General features: G+C 41.7%; 1 protein-coding gene across 1 annotated transcript in view; it reads right to left on the bottom strand.

The window, feature by feature from the left end:
- The window catches only part of LOC130179228 (receptor-type tyrosine-protein phosphatase N2-like), a 231040-nt gene that overhangs the window by 23722 nt on the left and 182971 nt on the right, over positions 1 to 24347 (bottom strand). The window contains exons 14-19 of the mRNA XM_056392074.1: positions 23161 to 23358; positions 13663 to 13810; positions 10932 to 11005; positions 5559 to 5636; positions 1985 to 2104; positions 1298 to 1464 (exon numbers count right to left, since the gene is read on the bottom strand). Of these exons, the coding sequence (XP_056248049.1) occupies positions 1298 to 1464; positions 1985 to 2104; positions 5559 to 5636; positions 10932 to 11005; positions 13663 to 13810; positions 23161 to 23358 (785 nt within the window). The remainder of the gene's footprint in view (positions 1 to 1297; positions 1465 to 1984; positions 2105 to 5558; positions 5637 to 10931; positions 11006 to 13662; positions 13811 to 23160; positions 23359 to 24347) is intronic.

Raw genomic sequence — 24347 nt, 5'->3', positions numbered from 1 at the left:
CAGTATATCAGTTTAAAAGAGGTCGGAGAGGAGAAGGAGGGGAGCGGCTATAAAGGCGCCAGAGATAAAGGATCGCTCCGGCAGAGTTCCCTCAATGCATCCTCAATTACACTCTTATCGACTGGAAAATGCCCAGGATGTTTGAGGATATACAGATATTTTTTCTGCCTGTGTCTAAGGGTCATGAGTTTAAACTCCTGGAGAAGTGAGAGGTTTGAAGTTATTATCCTGTGAGCGAGTCACAAAAGCTGCCCAAAGCCTTTGTGGTTTAAGGGAGGAACAAACAAAAGTCCAAAACCTTCTATATAATGTCCTTCACTATCTTTTTGTTTCCAAAAAAAACAGAAGTGTCCTTAAGAAGAGTGTCAATAACTATCTAACTATCAATAACTATTGTCAGTCTTTCAACTCCAACACCTTAAAAAGGCATAAAAAGCTGATGACAACAATGACTGCGTTGTATTTAAGGACTTGTTTTGTAAGGTTGTAATTTACATTTTTCCGGTAGCTTCTATTCCAGTTTTCGATGTCCCACTTTTCTTCCAGACATGTAGCTTGTGTAAGATGGCAAAGTTGATTTGTAGAATATGCAAAGCCGACGTACCTTAGTGGTATCGAACAATGCAAAGTATCCAGCTTCTAAAAACTCCCTGGCACAGATAGCAAAGTACATTTTCAGCTACAATTACACAAAACTTGGGCCTCTTCTTATGTCATTCTACAGGACTTCTTTTACAAAGGTAAGCTGGCTTTGTTCACCCGAAGAAAAGACAAAGCTACATACAACCAGCCCTTTGAGAAATCGACCATAGAGACTTTTCTTGAAGACATCACACAAAGCGGTGTTCTTCAGTTCTGCTATGGATCAAAGTGTGTTTTTCTCTAAAGACTTCCAAAAGTTTCTTTAAGACCTTCTTAAACCTCAGCGCTTTTGCTATCTGCATTAAAAGAAGGCTTATGTACTTTTTGTTCTTCAAATAAAACCAGAGTTCCAAGAAACTCTTTAAATAAAATGCTTAAAAATGTCTTTATTACTAAGTTGAAAACAAGACTGTCGAGGTGCATGAGCATTTTCCCAGTCATGCACAATTGCCCATAATGTAAAGGTCAAGGTTAAATAACCAAAGGTGGCATCTTCGCCTTTGAATATAATTGGCAATATATGTGGTGGGAAGCCAGTGAGGGATAACTTCCTTGTTGCAACACATCATGTGGTTGTTTGCTCCCTCCTCAAGCCAGCAGCGGACTTACGAAAGCAGTCAAAAGGATGTCCGAAGTTTCTGAAGAAGCTCCCTACCTGCGGAAGTCGAGTAGCGTCCGGCTGGTCTCTGGGACGTTCTGGTTGAGCCAGGTCAGAAAGTGGAACTGAGTGACGGTCCGCGTCTCGTTGGTCTGCATGTTCTTCAAGTAGAAGCTACGAACCAGGAAGTCGTCGCACCAGATGTGTTCAGACACCAAGTTGACCTACAGATAGCACGTATGCAACGTGTACAATACTAGGTTTAGTGATGAAGTCGCCTTACACCAAACTCTGAACGATTCATGCCAGCAATCAAGTAAAAGGAGGGAAAAGGTAAAATCAACTTATCAGAATCTACTGGTCTAAGCAAAGACAAGACTGACTGAGGGACAAAGCTTTAATACTAGATGCCTTGTTAAGGGATGGAAATCTTTTGGGATAAATGATCTCTATTTCTCTCTATTTTGAGCTTTAAAAAAGAGCTCATGTAACTATTATTCTTCAAAGTTAGAGTCAAATGTTGAATGGGAATAGAATTGACAAATCATCACATATATGGGGAATTAAACCAATTCAATTAATGAAAGCCAATCAGATTTCCCCCAAAAATGCCTAAACCCTTTTCAAAAAAGCAAGAGGGAGCAAAATATTAATGTTTTTACCTTAAAAACATACAAATGCCAAAGACACTCAAAGTGCCTCACCCCCTACACACTCAGTTCTGTTCATGCTGAGATGATTTACCTCGTAGATGTGGTACAGGTTGGATCCCTCATCGGGCCAGTAATGGTAGCACTGCTTCACCCCGCTCTCGACGAGAGGCGTCAGCATGACGATGACCACGCAGCCGTTCTCCCAGACCATCTGCAAACAAAACACGTGCTCGGTAAGACTCGTCTCTGCGGCAGGTGAATGGCTCGCTGAAGCAGCATCACCATCTCAAACTGCCTCTTTAAAGACCTCTTCCTTTTGTAATCTGGGAGGTTTATGTTTGTGAAGAGTAAACTGTTTATTTAATGAAAATGTGGTATGTTTTATTTTAGCTTCCACTAGATGCTAAACAGCGGAGCCTCAGTGACTTTGTTTATCTCTATACCAGTAATCTAACAAAGCTCTGTCTGCTATCTCTGACAGTATAAGTTTATACATTTTTAAAAGGTCTGCCATGCAAGTACAGATGATATGTTTTCCAGTCGGTGATTTATGTTGCTTAATGTTCCTTAAAAACTTTCGAAGTTTGTTAAAATGTCAAGCACTCAGCCATTTCCTGAGAGTAGGAGTCACGTGGGGAGCTAGATTTGGAACCAGATCTCATACAAAGCTGTCAACACTTCCCATAATCTGCCAACAGGAACAGTGACATGCGTCCTCACTCACCCACTCGCTTGGATTTTTTGGGCCATAATTACTTTAAATTTTGTGCTATCTGGCATTTTGGGAGGGTAGATGTGTCTGTTTGGGGGGTGGGAGGCAAAATGAAATCGAAGTTTGAAACCAAACACTTGAGGACATGTTTGCCGTGCTTCAAACTTTGGTGAGAAACTACAAGCAAGTCATGCGTTGTGGCATGAAAAGTAATGGCTGTCAGGGCTGTTCCCTCCCCCAGCTGGGTCATTCCACGGCGAGGCCGGGCGTGCGCTCGTATTTTTCCTGCTGGCAGTCATATTCTCACAGCCGGAGGGTGGGCCGGCTCTGGAGATCCATTCGGCTCTGATCAGAGGTAACAGTCAGCCGTTAATGGAAGCCATAAAACAATACTGCTCCCACATCATCGTGTTAGATAATCAAGACAGCTACACCTGCCGTTCAGTCAGGAGTGCTGCCGCACCTTGACGAAGATTTAACTGACTTTAATTGCGGTGGGTGTTGAATTACTGTTCCTCTCAGCCCCCACTGCTTCACTGATTGGTCTCATGCATCTAAAGATGTGACTGTGCACTTTTTTGAGAAATGGTGTTAATTCGCTTTAGCTGACGGCGTGAGAACTCCACCAGTGCTGGGGCGACAATTTCCTCCTTATAAAACTTCAGGTTTGTTAAAATGCTAATTTTATTTAAAACCTTATTTATCCAGGAAAATGTGAACTGCACACCGTGCTCTTTTCTAGTACTGCACTGCTGCTCATCACATAGATCCATGTTTTAACTTCTGGACATGTGTGGAGCATGTGCCTTCAGTACTTTGCCCAAGGACACCTCAGCTGAATCCCGATGGGGACGATGTTGTGTAATGCAATATATATGGTGTAATAACCTTGGCAGCTCCTGATTAAGGGGCCTGATAAGACACAGTAATGCTGGTTAAGTCTCTGAGCTACAAGACAGCAAGAAGACTGGTTAAAACCCTGAGCACAGAGAAGCCACGTCATGGATCTGAGCTGAATCCCTGATGAGCGGCAGTTTCAGACTGGTCTGTAGTGTGAGGCCAGTCTTAGTTCTGCTCACAGATTAGTGATGCAACTCTGATGAGTGCAAGACTGACTCGTTTTAAGAAATTAGACACCTTATCCCCACTGTTTTTTATTGTTACACTCTTCAAGAAAAATGTCCTGTAACTGTTGAATTTTTTCAAAAGACAAATATTTTCTTCTGGGGTAAATGTAGTTCAGTGGTTGGATGCTGCTCCTCAGTCGGCCATTTTCTTTATTTTGAAAAAACAGTCTTAATTTGTCCAGAATTCACTGTACAACAGTTCGGCTTAAGATAGTCAAGAACTGAACTGCTTTATGTAGTACTGCTGAAGTCTGACTATGAGGTGTGTAGACAAGATCTTTAAATCTTAAATGATCTTCTCAGCTGTGAGCATGAGGATGTACTCATCACTGTTATGGCAAGAAATAATTAAAAAAATCATGAACCTGAGATTGAGGAGAAAAACGGGGGAGGAGAACAAGAGCGGAGGGAGGAGGAAGAGAAGGAGAGGGGGGAAAGAAAAGTCTGAGCAGGATGAAGACGGTTCATCGGGAAATAAACTGTCCACAAGTTACACACCATCAACACACAGAACCACACATCCACCCTTTCTCTTTCCTAAAGGAGGAGAAATATCCACAGATGGAGAGGGATTAGCGGTGAAAGGAGGAGGAGGAAAAGGGGGAGGGGAGTGGTGGTTTAATGGGGTTAAAGTTCATTTTCTCTTCCTCCAGAGGAGACCACCAGTCCACTGCTCCACCACCACCACCTCCACCCATTCTTCACAATCACATTACCAAAACCAATTTCAGCTTCATTCATCACCACAGCAACTTGTGTATTTGTAATCACATGAGCAGTAAGTTTTACTTCCGCTAAAAGTTCCGTTTGGTTTTATATCAGCTCCTGCTCATCATGGACGTTTTGAAACTTACATCTTACTTACAACTTAAATTTCATTTCATTTAACCTTTAATTATAAGGACTCTAATCAATGCATTATTTAAAAATGTGTTACAGTAATGTGATTACTTTTTGTCAGTAACAAGTGTAAGGGATTACAATTTGAAATTCAGTAATTACATTACAATTACCGATCTATTGACATGACATCTGAGGGTCGGCTTGTTCGCTGTCTCACTGGGGGAGGTTAATGGAGGATATGAGTCTGGTCTCTGTTCAGTGGGCAGACTGGTCTGGGATATGGCTGAGGTGTGGGGTAGGTGGTAGGGTAAGGGTATGTGAGTAATATGACTTCCATCAGTTCAAAGAAGAAGTTTGGATTCTGTGGCAACACTGGAAAGGACGTAAAATAAGATAATTTATGAGAAACTGTTGGCAGATTTTAAATGAGCTGTCTTTGATACTTCACTCAGGTTGAGTAGCAGTAACAGGAGGAGAAGAGCAGGCGCTTTCTCTCTTTTCATCCTGCACTAGCAGGAATGCAGCAGGGACAAGGAGCTGTTTCACAAGGGGACCTTTCCTTCCTACACACCCAACACACACACACACACACACACTGCTCTGCTCGACACACACACACACACACATACACACACACACACACACACACACACACACACACACACACAGATATACACCAAGACCGGCAAGAATAACGTATCGATCTCCTGGTCTCGGATTCAAATCCAATCTAATATTTGGGACAGTCGGAACAGTGTTTGCTGTCTCCTGCATTAACAATGTGTGTGTGTGTGTGTGTGTGTGTGTGTGTGCAGTTGCGGTGGGAAGTGAGCATGATGGTGAAAGAGAGATTAACAGCGACAGCCACAGAACAGGCTGGTCTCCTGTGTGGGTCACTGCACTAATACAAATCGGCTAACTCTTGTTTTAAAGACGAGAATGTATTGATTTTGTTTTGTGTGTGTGTGTGTGTGTGTTTTTACCTGCCAGAAGTCAGCCACTGTAGAGGGCAGAGGGCCTTGAGTGGCAATGTAGGCTGGGTTCCTGGGATCGTGATCCATCTGAGGAGCAGAGGGAGGAGAGATGATGTAATCTCCTTCTTACACGATTCATGTCCTGGCAGCACAGTTTGCAAATAATTAACAGCATAATAGAAAATGCAACACACAACAAAACCAAGATAGGTAACAGTAAGTTACGACTTCTAACTGACATGCAGTTAAATCATTATACAGCAGCGGTGTTTACTCCTCAAGCAGAGGACCAGGATGTTGGTGTTGGTCCGGGACACACACACACACACACACAGACACACAGACACACAGACACACACACACACACAGACACACACACACACACACACACACACACACACACACACACACACACACACACACACACACACACACACAATAATTATATGTTCTTGTTCTTTCTTGTTATTTTCTCATTTACTTTTCAGAAATCTCAACACATATTAACAATTGTACAGCTTTAACACATCCGTTCATTCCTTTCTGTCCGTCTCATATCCCACTTTTCCCTCTTATTTCTATTATTATAAGTATTGTCTCTCGTCTCTTCTCTCCAATGTGTGTGTGTGCATCTCACTCATTGACTCGAGTCACAATGATTGGCTGAACAGTGTCATGTGACCAGTGCCGTAAGGGCTAGAAAAGCTGTGCTGGTTAAAATACAAACACGGCTTCAACATTTAATTATTCTCAGTAATTTATAGGTTATAGGTCCAGGTTCGGCTAGGACTGTGTCTGGGTCCATATCTGAACTGCGGTCCACCTTCTGTGTTCGTATCCTGTTTTTTACTCATTTTTCAAGTGTTTCTTTTATTTCTGTGAAGCCACTGAATGACTTTTGTGTAGGATAATGTGCTATACAAATAAAGTTGCCTTGCCTTGGTGACCTCTGCTCTACAGGATCAAAGACGTCACTTGAATATAAGGTGAGAACAACAACATACTGTTGCCGTAACAATGTCAAATTTTAAATGAATTCAACTTTGGGAAAGTTATCAGAAGGAAGGCAACATTTTAAAGAATGTGCTCTTTTTTCTGTGTGAGTTTGTGAAAAACTTAAGCGTGAGGATCAACAAACCAATGATAACCTCCTAACGGAAAGTCTTCCAATGAGTGGTCACCTCAGCCTACAGTGGTCCAGTGGTGAGGCCTGTTATAAAGCTCGCAGCACCATGATGTACAGTATCCAACAAACATGTCTGTACCACCTCACCACATTCTTCCAAGTCAGTTTACAAAACCGCTACATCCTCCTACATGAGCTCAAACTATTCCCCCTCTGTTTCGTTCTCCATGTAAAAAAAAATCTATTTACATTTAATCAATTTTCAGTGAGTAGAGACAGAGAGGATATCTTGCTTGAGACTGGAGATAAACACATATATTTTGTCACATCTGAGCTGCCTCACAGACAGGAGGACGTCTCTCCACCAGCCCTTTCTGCTGATTTAGTATCTTCTCTATAAGTTAATAATTTAAACCATGTTTTGCGGTGCTTGTATTCACAGCTGGAATCTTCTCTGGGAGGGAGGTGAGAGTTTTCAGTAAATTAGACTTCCTCCTTAACTTAATGGAAATTACAGAAGGATGGCGAAGGCGTCGAGAGCAAAAGACGGGACACAAACGTGAGGTGAATTTGCGAGGAAGTGAGTGACGCCCCCGCCTATTACCATGCAAATTGTACGGTAAATGTGATAATTGGCAAGACCAATTTAGCTGGAAGCAATTACAGAGGGAAGACAGATAATTTCTGGAGCTTTTCTGCAAGCAAAATTGTCTTTAATGGTCCTGTGTTCCTTTTATGAATGCCAAACAATAATGCACCTCTAATGAACTTAACATGTAGGAACTAAGAGAGAGAAAAGGTGACATGGTGCCTTATTAAAACATCCACAGCTGGAACTGCATCATGGGGGGAAAAAAATAGCTGGAGGCAGAAGTGTGCTTTTAAAGACTTCTGGAGGTGAGGTGAGAGAAGGCTGCACCTACAAACACTTCAGTATAGCCAAAAGTATGTGGACACCCCTGTCTACATACAGTATGTTTCCTTTGGCCTGGGGCCTTTTTTAATGGCTTTCAGTACTGATCCCAACCCAATCCAACAGCTTTAGGATGAACTGGACTTCCAGCAGTGATCCAGACCTCATCACCCAACATCAGCGTTGAGGCTGAATGGGAGTAAATCCCTGCAGCCACTCACGTGGGTGTAAAGTACAAGTGTCCATGTTTTTGTGGCCATGTAGTGGATATAGTAAATGAAATCCAGGCTTTTCAGTGTTTTTTTTTCATCCTACCAAGGATTTATTTCTTTCTTTCTTTTTTAACAAGGTTGTACAGTGCTGAAATATCAGTTTTTAGGTTCGTCAGAAGAGAACAGAAAGAAAAAACCATGAGGGACAGAGAAGGAGAAAGAAATTGAATAGAAATCAGGAACGACAAGAAAGAGAGTGAGAAAATACAAGGTCAGAAGGATGGTAGAGTAAAAAGCTGATGACAGATGAAGGAGGAGAGACGAGAGACCATGGAAAGAATAAAAGACAAACAGAAGGACTAGGAGGACTCTGCACACTTGACATCTCTTTTTATCTCATTTGTCTCCTTTTTAGTCTCTGCTGACACACAACGCTTCCTGACATCTCAAAGTATCAGAATTTAACTCTAATGACACCGCAAATGTGTGTGTGCGTGTGTGTGTGTGTGTGTATCTTTTTCCGTCTCACACACACTCCTTCTTAATGAGGAACAAAAATTGAAGGATGTGACAAGTGTAATTATCACTGTTATTGTTTTTTTGTCTTTTCTTTGGAAAGAAGGAGGGACTCAAACTGTGTGTGTGTGTGTGTGTGTGTCTGTGTGTGTGTGTGTGTGCGTGTGTGTGTGTCTGATGAAGTTTCATGATGGAGCCAACTGTTACTACAGTCTGACACCTCAGCGGGGGTGAAGGTGACGGCGTGTATGCATGTCTGTGTGGTGATTTTGTGTGTGTGTGTGTGTGTGTGTGTGTGTTTGACTGCTGACAGACTGGCACTGGTAAAACTGCTAGCTGGCAGCTACATGAATTAGCTGTATATTAGGAAATAAAACAACTTGTACAAGTTTTCAGATGTGTCTTTTCATTTTGTGCTCACAGTGACGGTCTCTTTTTAATATATTCATTTATTCATTTTACTTATTTGACTTTTCCACTTTACTTTTTCACATCCCAATACCAAGCCTCATTTTAGCTCTAGCTTTGTTTCATCCACTTCAAATTCAAAATGCAGCCGTGCTTGTTATTTACTGTCTTTACTAAAATCGCAGTGCGGAGTCTTTGAGGACTTCAACTTCTGCCAGGTTCCGGCTATGAACAATCCTTGGACAACTTGGGGGTTGAGGCTAATACCTCACGCAACACAATAAACACATAAAACACCATCCACAGCTGGCTGGTTGGTCCAGACTCCAGCTGCTGGTCCCGGTTTAATCTCAGTGGGTGCTTTCCAGATAAATACTTAATGGGGAAACCGAGCAAGTAACATCTAGTGCGGCTTTGCAAGGTTTTAATTCTGTAATTTAACAAATCCATGTTACCCTTACTTGAGCTAGAACCGAAAACAACATCTGGTTGATTAACATAAATCATCCAGTGATTCATTTTAATTTTTTCTTACCCAGCTGTACTGCCTTCAAGGCCTCAGTCAAACAGTAGCGAAGTGATCCTTGCTTTGCTCAACCTTACTGTATCTGTGTCGACAGCAAACTATAAATCACCCACCCACTGGGATATTGGCAGCACCTGACTGAGGTCTAAGGAAGAGAACTGACTTGCAGCAACTCACAGGAGACTGCAACCAGTCACGTGGTGTATCCTCTGCAGTGCAAGGAAAGGACATTGTGTTGTTTGTTACAGTGCATGAAAAAAAAAAATCCAGTTTTGAAAAAGACAGTGTGAAAGTAAAAGGTCTGTGAACATCAGACCAAAACCGTGGCATAAACTAGGGAGGGGTCAAAGTCATGTTACTGCCAAGGTCTAGTCTATCTGCAGAACTCAGCAGATTGCCGCCATGTTGTACTGGACACTCGCGTATGAGCTGTATTCTTTCATGAACAGCTGCTCTCACTGATATTCTATCACTTAAGTCCTTTTTATTTTGGACAAAAAACATCTATCTTTGCATAACTATCAGGAAAATCTAAAAAAAGCTCAATAACATTCAGGCTTTAGGTCAATGAATGGAGGTTGGGAGAACTAACAAGTGTGACAGTGGGGAAGGTGAGGGCGGTGAGGGGAAATCAAAATGTCAGCAGAGGAGGTTCTTTAAATAACCTCAGTGTGTGTGTGTGTGTGTGTGTGTGTGTGTGTGTGTGTCGTACATCCACATACATTCATTCTTTAATACGTTTGAGAGTGGGAGTGGAGGCGGGGAAAGTGAAATGTTCGAGTGTGTGCTTTTGCATGTCTGTGTGGGTGTTTGCACTGTATGTTCTGTGTCATCCATGTGTGTGTGTTTGCCTTAAAGTGTGTTTTTAAATATGTGTGTGTTTCTTTGTGCATATGTGTGTGTGCAGCTGTTTTTGCATTTGTGTATTTGTGGCATTTGACAAGGTTGCTCTTTTGTTTCTGTATACTTTTGATTCCTTCTCTCCTTCACACACACACACACACACACACACACACACACACACACACACACACACACACACACACACACACACTTCTTGGTGTGACGCCCAGATTTGAAATGCATAGCGTTTCTGTTGCTTTTAATGGAATACCACTGTATCTGCCTCGAGGGAAACGTAAACCTACTATTCTAACACTGGTTTCCAAATTGATACATTCACTCACTGAATTCACATGGTTCTTTCTTCCCCCTTCCTCCTTCCTTTGGGCTGTTTTGCTACTTAAATCTGCACCGAGCCAAAGAAAAGGGCCTCGGCAAGTCGGGCGCATCGTAACGGTAAACACAAACTAGTGTCACATTAGCATAACCCAAGGTCAAAAACAATCATTTCCCAAGACCCCACAGATCTATTTTTTTTTTTTTTTTTCACAAATGAGAAGTGAGCCGAGAGCCATGCGCATGTCCTCTCCCGCTCATTCCCAGAGCGAGCTAACACTCACCTGGGGTGTTTTCTGTGTAACAACCATTAATATTCATGGTGCAGAACATGCACACCAGCGTGGGGCTGCTGCTGCTGAAGCTAAGCAAGCGTTGCATCGAAATTTATATTGTACAACGGTAGGCTGCCTTTGTTCCTGTGACGCCCCGTGGGGACTGTGGGAGCCCTGCATAGTAGCGGTTGTAAAGCACAGAGTCAGAATACAGAGGAGGTACTTACAATCGGGCTGGCGTTGATGTAATCAGAGTTGCCTTGGCTGTTCTCCACCTTCAAGGTGATTCTGGAGTGATCGTCTGGAACACAAACAGAGGAATTCAGTACATTTTGTCTGAGGAACGCAGGTGCTCACTTGCCATGTTGTAATGCACTGTAATAAGGATACAGGACTGTCACTGTAGCCTTGATGCACATTTCCACAAGCAACTAAGTAAGAATGTTTCTATGACCTAAAGAGTTTATTCTCCCCGGTTCGTCAAGGTGTTTTCAGCTCAGAATAGAACTAGCTTCAATTCAGAGATTGAAAACCACCAGGGGAACTTTTTTTTGATGTTCTTTGATTTTCCTCAGAGATTTGATCAAGTGATCCCTGCCTTTCACTGTCTGGAAGGCACCTCCAACAGCTTCACACAACCCCTCACAGTCATAAAGGTTACCTTTTGAATCTCTGTGCGCACTGCTAGGTCAATCTATACAAACTCTTCTCTTTCCAAGCTTTAAAGTTAGAATTTGTAACTTTTCCCAGTAAAATGTCTAAAAATGACTGGAAATACGTTGAATATATTTTGTTGAGTAGTGTTCTTACATTATCCCAAATATTTCCATCAATTCTCAAACCAGAGAAATATGTGATTTTAATTATGGTAATGGTACGTGTCATTTGGTTGCCTGTCAATTACATCATGTCCCCTATGTGCATCTGTCGGCATTGTGGTTGTCTGCCAGAAGCTCAAAATTGACTTTTATCCAGTTTTGAGTTTTAAGTTTTAACACCTCGGTTGTTTTCAAATATATATTTTAACCAGATGAAGAACTGAATGTCATCGGACGTCTAGATCTTAAGTTATGAGAGAAAAAAGCTGCGTTAATGTTAGACAGCTCAGCTCCCAGCCGCTCCTACACATCCTGCGTCCGCTGAACTGCATCAGTGTATCACTCATTTTTAAAGTGAAACTGTTTTATTCAGAGTATTTCTACCTGTTTTAATCCCCCTGTCCGTTTGTTATGGAGAGGAGGACACTTCTGAGGATAATTCAGCTGCCGATAAAAACCTTCTGAACGTCTTCTTCATAAGTTATCAGAGAAACAAAGGTTAGCTGCAGTCTCAGCTTCCCTTCCCTGACATCCTGTGTCCATTGTACAGCATCGGTGGAACACTTGAAATGTAAAGCTGCTTTATTCAGTGCTCTTTACGGTTATAATCACCGAGTCTGTTTTGGAGAGGAGAACACCTCTGTGGATAATTCACCTGCCAGTAAAAATCTCCTAAACCACTGACACAGAAGGAATCCAAACCGGGAGAAGCTTGCAGCAATGGTGGTGAAGACTCCCATGATCCCATGCTACTTCACAGCATCGCCCAATGCCGTCTTTTGTTACACTAGTGTTTTGATTGAGAGACCCCTAGCAGCAGAAGTTACACACTGTGCCTTAAATCAAATTGACAGGATTTCATTGAAAGTGTTATGCTTTTGGAAAAATGTGCAGCTGTTGTGTTCACTGCTGCTGGTAAATCTGGTCTCTCAGCTCCGAGGAGATCTGCCCTCCATCACCACTGGTGCACTGAAATTTTTTGGGAGTAAAACTTACCCTAGTTTATACTTTTCACTCTTGCGAGCTGCCCTCTCAAGCCTGCAGTAATAGTGGCAAAACAGTCCTGAAAATCTTTTTTGGAGGAGCCAGTGGTGCTTCAAATAGGAAGCACAATTTATTCCTGACAAACTGCTTTCCCTGCTGACAACCTGGATTTCATTAAGCCCTGGCCCGGTGGAGAGAATGGGACAGCACTTTTTTAGATGGGCTATTTCCACAGAAGCTTAGAAATTTTAATCATTGATGAGGTCGGTGCAGGAGAGCTTTAATAGAAAACTAATTTACAACCCTTCTGCTCACTGCATCTGCCCCTGCTTTCTGATAATAGAAGCTGGGCTCAGAGTATACGGGGAGTGTTGTCGAGGGGTGGTGGGAGTAATGCCACTGTGTTTGAAGGACTGGAGGTGTAACTTTTGGTGAAACACTTTAATATGATGCCATCTTTCCTTTACATATCTCTGACCGTTATCCTGCTAAATGTGGTGCTCTTTTGTTTTAAACATGTTAATAACAGCAAATTAAGACATAGAGTACAGGTTAAATAAAGGAAAAGCTCCTGTAGATTATATAGTGAACTTTATAGCTACAGTCTCAAGAGGAACCTCATTAAAGGTTACAACACCGTTCACTGAACACCACATTTCTCAGTTTTCAATTGCCCACATTGAGTTTTGTTAGCTTTATGTAAAGCTTAATGTTTGGGCAACAATTGAAATGCAGAACATGTGTTTTAGCAATTTCCTATCGGATAACTAAATTAAAAAAGTGTGTAGTAGAGGCTGGTGAGGCATGTTAGGGTGTTGGAAGTGTTAGGAGAGGAGGTGCTCTCAGAAGAGATGAGTCTTGAAGATAGGGGTGTTATCTATCTTATAATCTAAAGACAATCTGATGATGGCTCTAGTAACAGAAATCTGTTGACTAGACTCATTTGGATTTGGAGCTGGAGATGCTCATGTCTTGTGATGATTTCTAGACCCTAAGATCACGTCTTCAGGTCTAACACAGCAGGCAGAGGACGTAGCAATAGTAGATGTTGAAATAGTAACTAATTAAGTATTGATGATTACTATCCAAATGCTAAGGCTCACCCACTCACCACCATAAAGGTTTGATAGAATCATAGATGGAGGTCATTACTTACATGCCACTACAGCAGTGGAGCGGTTCTTCTTTCCGTTGCCATCCTTCAGGCCGATGGTGCAGGCGTTGGGTTCTGCCTGATAGGCACATAGCGCCTCCCACTCCTTCTCCAGGCGGTCCTTGTTCTTCAAGTGATCCTCCATGTAGGACTGAAGGAGACGAGGAGAGAGAGAGGAGGTGAGGAGGTTTCATTACTTCATTATATTGGTATATGTTCATTATCAGGGTTCTTATATTTGTATTAACCTTTGGTTAAGCTTGTCTTTATCTGAAACACCTGATGGACAGGCTGTATCTCTTAGGAAGAGGGTTTCAATTGATTTGTCAATCACAAACCATCACTAGTCTGTGATTTTAACTTAGTAAACAACTTTAATAAAGTATCTGGCAGGCTGTTGGTTTGCATCAGTGGAGCACCAGATGAAGGATCAGGTACCAGTTATTTTGTCAGTCAAAGAGAAGTCACCATATAGATAGTGGGGCTCTCTCCTGTGATTGCCAATCAACTTTTAAATGTACTTACTGTTTTCCTAAGTGGCAAATCGCACCCATCTGTCGCTCCACTGGGGTGGAGAGGAAAACAAAGATAACACTGTTTTAACCTGCTTAAATCAGCAGATGGATGGAGTCTACTGCATCAGGACACCTCAGTTTACAATATGTCATCACAGACACTGAAGCCGGCAAAGATATTACACAGTAATCTGAACAAACCTCTGGAACTGAGCAGAATGAAACCGTCAGGTCTGTTATAAGTGGAGAAGCAGAGGGAGGAAACCTCTGCTTCTCCACTTATAACAGACCTGACGGTTTCATTCGTACATACGTTAAAACAAAAAGTAAAAAATACTTCAGAAATGCTAATAAATGCTGGTGTGGGGATGAGTTGCTACATGAGCTGCATTTCCACCGCAGGAACTTTATTTTGTAAATTTCTAAATTTAGTTCCGGGATAATTGATCGATCCCCAAAAAAGTACCTGGTCTGGGGTAGTACTTTCCAAAGGTTTTGGGGGATGTGGTCTGCAGTGCTTAGAGTTCCAGGTACTTTGCATAGCCGCAAAATGCTATATTAGTTGCATCTTAATCAGATTGAGTAACAGTCTAATCTACTCTCTGTTTATACGACGACCAGTTTCAGCCTGTTACCTACTGTACAGTATCCATAATAAAGGAAGGCAATGTGAGTTTGATCAACTGCCAGCAAATGAGCTTAGCTTTAACCATGTGTGTTGTTAGCACTGAGGCTAAAAGGTTAGCTATAATCCGATGCTACACACTGTAGCTTTTGTTTTTCTTAGCAGCCCTGGAAATCAGCAGCCCTTGCACACAAAATATGGAAGCGCGATGGTTTGTAATGGATGAGGGAGTGAAATGAGATGGTGTGGTTCTTTAAATGGCTCTGCCGATGATTTATGGTGGCAGTTACAAATGAGGCTGATCTTAATCAGAGTTAGCTTCCAAAAAAGGCCTAATGGCTTTCTGCTAAAATGAGAGGAGTTTGTTAAAAATGGAAGGCAGCGCAGCTCGAAGATAATGGGAAAGTGTCCTGATCAAATGCATATATGAGATTTTATCATACATGAGCATGTGCACTCAACAAGAGTCGACATGCAGCTGGTCAGACTTGTTATTTCTTAGTCTTTAACAGGCTGAGAGCAGAGCAGCAGGCTTCACCTCTTCTAAGCTGCATTTTGTATAGCTGAAAACACACATGCATATCAGACCCCACACATGCACGCACGAATGCACACACGCACACATGCACACACACACAGTGTAACACAAGCCATTCCTTGTTAAAGTATCAGCTCTCTATTGCATTTGCTTCAGAGCTACTAAAAGCAGCAATGATGTAACACAAAGCCGCGAGCTGTGACTCTCCACCTGCACACAGCCGCTTATCAACAGCAGGAGGTCCAACTCCTTCAAAAGACACACACACACACACACACACACACACACACACACACACACACACACACACACACACACATACACACACAACATACATAAGTATATGCACATACATCTAAAGCACATGTTTTTATAAGGTCACAAAAACAGTCCACCCACACACACTCACATCTACACACTACAAAGACACACACAAAAGTCACGCAGACACAGCAACACAAAACATGGAATAAAAAAACCGGAAGACATAGAAATGAATTCAGTCTTACAGCACACACACACACAGACACACACGCACACACACACACACACACACACACACACACACACACAGTCCTACATTAGATGCCCCCACCCCCTACCCCCTACCCCCTACCCCCTACCCTCTCCCTCACTCTCTAATGCCAGAGTAATAGGGTTTTGTGGCTGTGTAAAGGGATTATTGCAATCCAATCAGGAGGTGCTGAGAGCACCATGTGTCGGCCAAACACTGAATAATCCCCTTATTGCGGGGGGGCTTACAGCTGCCAAAGGTGCTCAATAAAAACTGCTACGCAATATAAGACTGCCCGAGCCGCCATTGTGGCTCTGACGCACCATCTGAGCACCTGTAGGAAACGACAGCATGAAAGCCGGGCCGCATGGGAGGTGACGTAATGTAGCAGCCATTTTGGATATACAGACTGAGGAGAAGAGGGGAAAAGGGTGAAGAAAAAAAAATCAATGTAGGATAGTGTTACTCAGCAGGGAAAGAGAAGGGAAGAGTGTCCAGAGGTGGAAAGTAACCAAGAGTCCAACTCTGATGGAGACATGTTTTGTGTCAATGCGTTAGTTGCTCTAACTATGTCTGTCCTGTGTTTTGAGATATTTAGTGGCTGTTACTGCTTGTGCACAGTTCTTTATGTTCTTTTCTTTTTTTGTCCAAACAAGCACAGAAATGTAACACGCAACACTGAAGAGAACACAGGATCGATCCTTGCTGTATCATACAAAAGGGAAGTTTCATTTAAGTGAAAACATCATAAAGGGTGAAGTTTCCAACTGTCTTTTGTCATTTACACATCTTTTAGAGACACTTAAAAACTGAAAGTAATGATATCTGGAGTAAGTTGGATCTGAGCTTCTAACTTTCTATCTTGATATTTTATAAATGAACATGCGATACATTTTTAAGTCTCAGATTATTTGTCCTTCCTGAAGAATTTGTTTCTTGTGAAAACACATTTGTGCACATTTTTATTTGATCACACTATTGCAGCATTATCAGTTGCACTGCATCAGACTTCTCGTTTCTTAACTCTAAAGCAATCATCATCATCAATCTGCTCCATCCTTCACATCAGAGGCTGCTGTCTTATTTTCAGTTAAACACTGACATCATCCTGATACACGAGTCTAACTTCTCCGCTCCTGAAATGCTTCCTCCTACTCAACTGACCGCATTAGATTGATTTAACATCCATTTCCTGAAGCCCACTCTTCCTCCAGCCGTTGCCCTGTGACCTATCAACTCCACAGATCACATCCCAGCTGGCGTGCTGGTGAGCTACGGAAAAACCACAACCACAACACACACTCCCAGCATGGTTAATCGCGATGGAGGCTCCTGCTGCAGTATAATCTATAACACTTACTTGGCCAACAACAAAAGACTAGATAATGTGCTTTATATATAGAGTCGACTAATCCTCTTAAGACACAAGCAGAGAGGATGTGGGGGGAGGAGATGGTGGTGTTGCGGGGGTGTTCGGTCCCTGTCACATGGGACTAAGTAATACATTAACTTAGATAAGATGGTTAAAGCTGCTTCTCCTCAAATTAAAATCAGTGGGTGGATGATGACATGGAATTTGCCCGGGTTTTTTACGAAAGGCAATTAATTTTTTGGGGAGGTGGAAGGGTTGGATGGTGAGGAGGAGAGAGGTGGGGCACCGCAGCTCATCAGAAATCATGTTATTCCTTTCTCTGACGGCCGTGATTTTTATTAATCACTCAACAGTTGCCTCACTCGAGTGCGTGGCAGGGATGAAATATTTACTTTTTCCGTGAGGATGCTGCACTGATCTCGCTTTGCGATGGATTTGGTCTCTTGCTGTGACGCCACTGTGAAAAAAAAAGAAATCTTCCCTAAAATGTGTCGACTGGGTCCCAATCAGCTCAGCTCAGTATCTAGTTAACGTCATGATGTTAATCTGAAATGAGTTCTCTTGTAAGTGTGAAACTGACAGACCTGACTGCAACAGAATGGAGGGAGAGAAGGAAAAAAGACAAATTCTAAGAAAAAAATAGGGAAAGAAAAAAAACTAGTGGAAGAAAGAACGATGCAAAGACATATGAAAGATTGAAAGAAGAAATCAGGTGGATAGGTATTGTACAAAAGGTAAAGGAAGAAAAATTATGCAAGAAAGAAAGAAAGGAAGTAGCAAAGAAGGAAAGAAAAGTGAACAGAATACTGTAGAAAACTTGGGAAAGAAAGTAAAGTGAAAGAAAGCAGTATGAAAAAAATGTAGGATGATGAAAGAATAACAAGAAAATGACAAAGAAAAGATCAAATTAGCAACAAGACGCAGGATAGGATAGTTAATGAATGAAATATGTGGGATGGATGAAAAGAAGACAGTGGTGGCAAAGCTATAAAACCTTCACTAAAGAGAGGCATGTGGGCGGTTTGTGGGCAGTGAGAGACATAAAATAGCGATTTCCCAGATTGTCACTGTTATGTGAAAACCTTGTTATTCCAATTTTAGTTCTCTTCATCTTTTAACTTCAGCAGAAGGTTTACATTGTCCTCCACAAGCTGAGAAAACAATCTGACCTTTGGGCTTCTGAAAGGTTTCAAACCCCAGTGGAAACTACATGGTTGTCCTTTTTCTTTTTTTCTTTTTTTTTTTTTTTATGGAGAAGTTGACATTTTAGAGATACATGGTTTTCCAGACGATGGCGGCTTTATGAGACTTTCCCTCTGCTGTCTTATGTTTCTGTTGAGGGAGACTGGAGATAGTCTGAGCCAATCACAGCTGCAGTTTGCCTCGCTGTGAGTGTTTGGAGCTGTCCAGGGTCCTGAAACACACTGACGGGTCTCGCCCCTGTTCTCTGTGTCATATAACTGCAGTGAGTGGTAAAGCAAAGTGTTCACAGCCCACTCCCATTAACTGACAATCACACATTATCGCTTCGTGTGATGACGAGCATCCTGTGACTGACAAACCTCACTGCTCATTCCCCTTTTTATTTCCTTGATGCTTCAGAAACATGGTCTCAGAGTTAAACACACCATTAACTCCTCATCAGCACAGGAGGCTCCTAATAAACTGAGGCCATTTTGACAGTTTTCATCAGTATTAAACAACATAGTTGCAATTAAAAGGAGAGTGTTTGTGTTAAAGGTGCATTTTACGTTTATGATCTAACTGCTAAATAGAAACTGTGATAAAAATTGGCTCAGTAACAGTACATTTGACTTCTTACACCTGCTGATTGTATAAAACTCATTTCTGAGTGAGTGGATGTAACAGAGGCATTTTGCTAATTTTTAATTTGTTTGGTAGCTAAACCAGTATAATATATTGGATTAGCTACCAATCAAATTTCTATGATGGTTGGAATTGTGTTCTATGATGATTTGGCCATTTATAATAGAAAATTTGAGGTAATTTCATTAAAAATCAAGTTTACGGGGCGTCGTGTAGCGTAGTGGTTTAAGCAGGCGCCCCATGTGTAGAGGCTACAGTCCTCGCTGCAGTTGGCCCCGGTTCGAATCCCGCATCAGACGGCCTTTCGCTGCATGTCATTCCCCCTCTCTCTGCCTCCCTGTTTCCTGTCACTCTCCACTGTGCTGTCCATTAAAGGCATAAAAGCCCAAAAAAATATACTTAAAAAAAAAAAAAAAAAAAAAATCAAGTTTACAAGTACAATCAGATTCCAGTCTCTCTCTGTCATATTCCTCATTATCACTGGTGCCAAATGAAACATTGACCAAAATTAGACTCTAGAGCTTCTCACTCATTCTAGCTGCCTACATACTTACAGTATATATAGATGTATCTACATAATCTCAATATACATCTATATATATCTAGAAAAACACTGGCACTGGATAAAACACAGCTAGTCAAGTCCATATAATTGGATTAGTCCAACAAGTACTCACACCAAAACAACCAAATAGGTTCACCAAGCTTTCCAAAATAACTCATATGACTGATGTGCTACTTCTGTGGTTAAGGTAAGTAACCTTAGAAGGTGGTAAATTGGTAAGTTTAAGCAACTAAAACTAAAAAACTGATGATAAATTAAAGGGGAAACAGACATGAAGTGTCTTAGTAAGATATTGCAACACCATGTGCAGCCAGAACAGCTTTAATGCACCTTGCCATTGATTCTCCAAGTCTCTGAACTCTGCTGGAGGGATGAAGACTATTCCTCCATAAGATAGTTCTTCATTTGTTGTTTTTATGATGGCGGGGGTGTTGGTCCAAAATCTCTCACAGATGTCAAATTGAGTTGAGATCTGGTGACTGTAAAGGCCATAACATATGATTCACAATCAAGCCATTCAGTGACCCCTCATGCCCTGTATAGAGCTATCTGCATTTACTGTCAAGTTTTTCACTTAATTATTCAAGATATTCCTTTAATTTGTTCCTGTCTGTTTAAGGTTAGAAAGAGGTTGTGGTACTGGTTAAAATACTTACCTACTGAATTAATGTTTGACCTGATGGGAAAGACGCTTTTGGACCATTTAGTTTTTCTGGTGTTTTGAGGTTTAAATTGTTTTTGTAATTGCAGTGACATGGTCCCCTATTCACAAGCTTCTGAAGCTTATCGGGGTGTTTCATTTTCACCCATTGCTATTTTCATGTTTCTGCTTTTACTTGTAAATTTACTCTGATTTGTGTGAAATAAATGACATTAAAAGAAATCAGATAAATTAATATTGGATGATTCCTAAATCCAGCTGTGGCGAGATCCAAATCTACATCCAGTCAGAGACCGAAACTAAAACCTTTCCCCAAACTTAGCCACATGTTTTAGTTGCCTGACCCCAACTGTACCTTATTCATAATGTATATTTCATAACCATGATTTTTCTCTAGCCGTAACCATAGTGCAGATGCACAGACATTAAAGTAAGAAAAAAAATCTCATGAATGTAATCAGGGTTTTTTCAGAATTATTCAATGTATATTTTCTTGTCTGGTGATAAGGTTGAATTAAAAGAATGAAACCCATCCAACAAGGATTTGCAATGTTGTAACTACGTCACAATACTTCTGACATTGCTTCTGAGAGGGGAAAATCATTATCTGCACATCGATTTAAGCATTTGAACGTTTGAATGACTGACTCTTTATTTGTTTCCTGGTGATGAAGGTCTCTTGGTTCAATGCACTTTACTGTATCTCTGAAATATTGATGGAAAATATCTTTTAGAACTCTGAAGTTTCTGTGGAGAGGATTCAAGTGGAGTATCATCCTTCAAGTGGATGTTCATCTCCATCACCTACACAAAATGTATTAATCATCGCGGCCACATCAGATTCACTTGGTCTCTCTCCATCCCTCACATCATTTACATATTAGTCTCTATATTATAACAAATTCAGCAATCACCCTGAGCAGACTGAGGCCCACACACCAACTGAATACTTAACTAAACATGAGCAAAACTTAATTTCACTCCTCTTATCTCTCGAGTGACGCCGCCTCTGCTGAGACGGCTTCATCTGGCGAAGACAAAGCCGACGTACCTGAGAAAGTTCAGACCTCGCTGTCTAAAAAATTCAAACATATTTGAGTGACCTTGGCGTATCAAAGGCATGCATCATGTCGTGTTGTGGTTTGCCAAAGAGACATTTTAGCAGGATTGCGCGTTCGTGTAAAACAACAGAGCGGCTCTCTGCAGTGGCACAGGGCTGCACAGGGAGATGTTTCTCCTGAACACAACTCTGGTGCAAATCTCAGGGGTAATTAGTATCTTTGTGCCTATTGAACACATCAAAAAGGCCGCTCTGTCACATCTCGCCGCCAGCTTCATAATGCATAGAGAGAGGGGGAGAGAGAGAGAGAGACAGAGCGAGAGAGAGAGAGGCGGGAGTTGGAGATGGGGGAGCGGGGATGAGGAGGTGGTGGCGCTGAGGGTGGTGGGCGGTTGAAGTGAATAGCTATATATTGCAATTACGATAGCGCTCGACGAAATGCGACCGAGGTTCAATAGAGATTTTCATCTGCAGGATAGAAGAGGGTAAGAAGCCTAGAAACTGTGGGTGTAATGAGATGTACAGAAACAAAAAAAAAAACAAAAAAAGACACAGGGAGAAAGATGAGAGAGACAGTGAGATGAGAGGGAAAACAGAAGTGTATGTGTGTGTGTGTGTGTGTGTGTGTATGAGGGAAAGGAGTGGTATATGCAGAAATGCAGAAGAGACGTGAGAGATGGAGTTGAAATAGTTCCAGTGGTTTATAAAGAGATAAATGGTTTGAGGGGTGAGAGAATCAGGTGATACGGGAAATCTGTGGTGGCAGTTTGGAGAGACAGGCAACCGACAACAAAGGTAAAACATACTGTAGAAATGTGAGGCCAGGAATAATACAGTGAGTGGTGATTTTTCTTGCAATAGCGCAGATCCACCGTTTAAAAACAGGTTTAACTTCTCTTGTAAAACGACCATTGGAACTCAGATAAAGCTCACTCTGGAATATGCTGTTATTGAGGGACTGGACTGCCATTACATTTCACTTGATCATTCAGCCAGTCGTCATGTTCATGTAAAGCCGAATTCTATTTGGGATGGGTGGTATTTAGTTCAGCGACATATTCATGCCACCAATGTAATTTTAAACCAACACAGAAGCTGCGGTAACGGTTCCTGGTTCCAGTTTTTTTTCACGACGGCCAAAGAAATATGTCGATTTAAGATTCGCTGCGCCCATCTAATCCACGCTAATCACAGTTTTTTTGTTGAATTTTTTTTGTTGCAATTTTTCATGGACGTAGCAATTCTTCTTCTTAATCCTGCCTACACGGCTTTCAGCAGGGCTAACAGCCATTAATGAGCACCTCACAAGATGTATTTGAATAACTGAAGAACTGGAGATGTGGGAAGTGATTCAGAGGTCTGGGACCAGGCTGGGATGAACTGAGTTAACTGTTTATTTCAGCAGCGAAACCCTTTCTTCAAAATGGACTTTTATTTCATAAAACTCAGGGTCAAAATTTTAGTCAACCCCTTTCAACAACTCAGTGTAACTGTGTAATGTGAAAGGTGGGTGGAGATTTACACATTAATGCTCCATTGATTCATCGAAAAGGACATGGAGTCATTTAAAACCATTAGTTATCAAACGATTTGGTCCAAAATGGAAAGACAGTCCTCGATCCGCCTTCAAATCTTTAACTGTCTCCTTCAAATCCATCAGTTAGTTTTAATGTCACCGACACAAATTCATGCCCATTTCCAATGATGTCCTTGAAGATCACTGACTATTATTATATAATATTTGCTTCAGTGTGCAGGCGTAAGACTCTCGCTAACACTGTACGGTGTGATGAACGCAACAAAGAGACTGGATCAGGAACTCACCAGTATCATGTGACCAGTGGAGATGTCCATGTTGGAGTGGGCGGGTTCCTCGCTCCAGGAGGAGATGCTGCTCCGCGCCGAGGGACTGACGGCCTGACCGCCATCGCTGAACTGAGACGACACGCTGTTGATCCTGGAGGAGATGGGCTCCGGACGCTCAGCAGGAGGTTTGACCGCCATGCGCTGCCGACAGAGTTCCTACAAGAGGGAAGACGAGGCGTCAGGTTAGTCACTGGTGTCAGAGCCACTGGTGTCGTAACACGGCTCGACTCTGGATATTTGGAGGGCGATTTCATTTGAACATAGCTGACATAATTAAGAATCAAATCACTCATAGCAGAGACTGTTGCCTTCTGAGGGAATGAAACACGGAAAGTTCAGGTGCACGGTTTTGTCCACAGTGAACTTTTTCATTTAGCCTCAGATGAGCTCTCTGTTTGTGTTGTGCCTCAGGTGACCCTACTTCACTGTGATGAACAAAGGGTGTAAAGCCTGAGTTGATGTTTAATTTTTTTTTTTTTTTTGATATAATGAAAAATATTGCCTATGGTGGGAAATACTGCGGAATTTGATATAATCAAATATTGGCCTAATATGTGTTCACAATCACTATCTGACAGCATCATAGTTTGGCTGCAATGCCAAATGCCATTTATTTGGGCAATTTAGAATTTAGAGTTTAGCTTCAGGTAAATTGATGTTCAGACATTCAATTTGTAAAATTCTAACTGCTCTTGAGCAAATGAGGAGCTATGCAAGAGAAATATTCAATTTCTAATAAAAATTATCAATGTAAATTTGACTCAATTTTAACTCTAGTCATAGGACTGTCAGTGTTTCACTGCTAAGCTTAGCTCTACTGAATATTGAGAAGTTACAGCCTTTTGAAGCTTCACACACAGAATATGAGCAGTTAAGGTTGGGTTATTTCGGGTCACATGAACATCATGTGATGCACTTGCATGGATTAGGGTGAGAACTGCAGTGACAACACCAGTGACAGGGCATCAGGGAAGCACAATCCCACCTTTGTCAATTTGATGACGAGTATCATTTTCAACTAAAGACGAGTTGACCTTTTGTAAGTCTATGCGGAACCATAATAATCAGGTTTGTCATGAAAGCATGGAGAAAGTACCTTCCCTATAAATACTTATACATGATTATCCTTATTATTGTGGTTCTCT

This window comes from Seriola aureovittata, chromosome 12, assembly GCF_021018895.1.
Source record: "Seriola aureovittata isolate HTS-2021-v1 ecotype China chromosome 12, ASM2101889v1, whole genome shotgun sequence".
Taxonomy (NCBI): domain Eukaryota; kingdom Metazoa; phylum Chordata; class Actinopteri; order Carangiformes; family Carangidae; genus Seriola; species Seriola aureovittata.
This window is presented reverse-complemented; position numbering and strand designations above follow the sequence as displayed.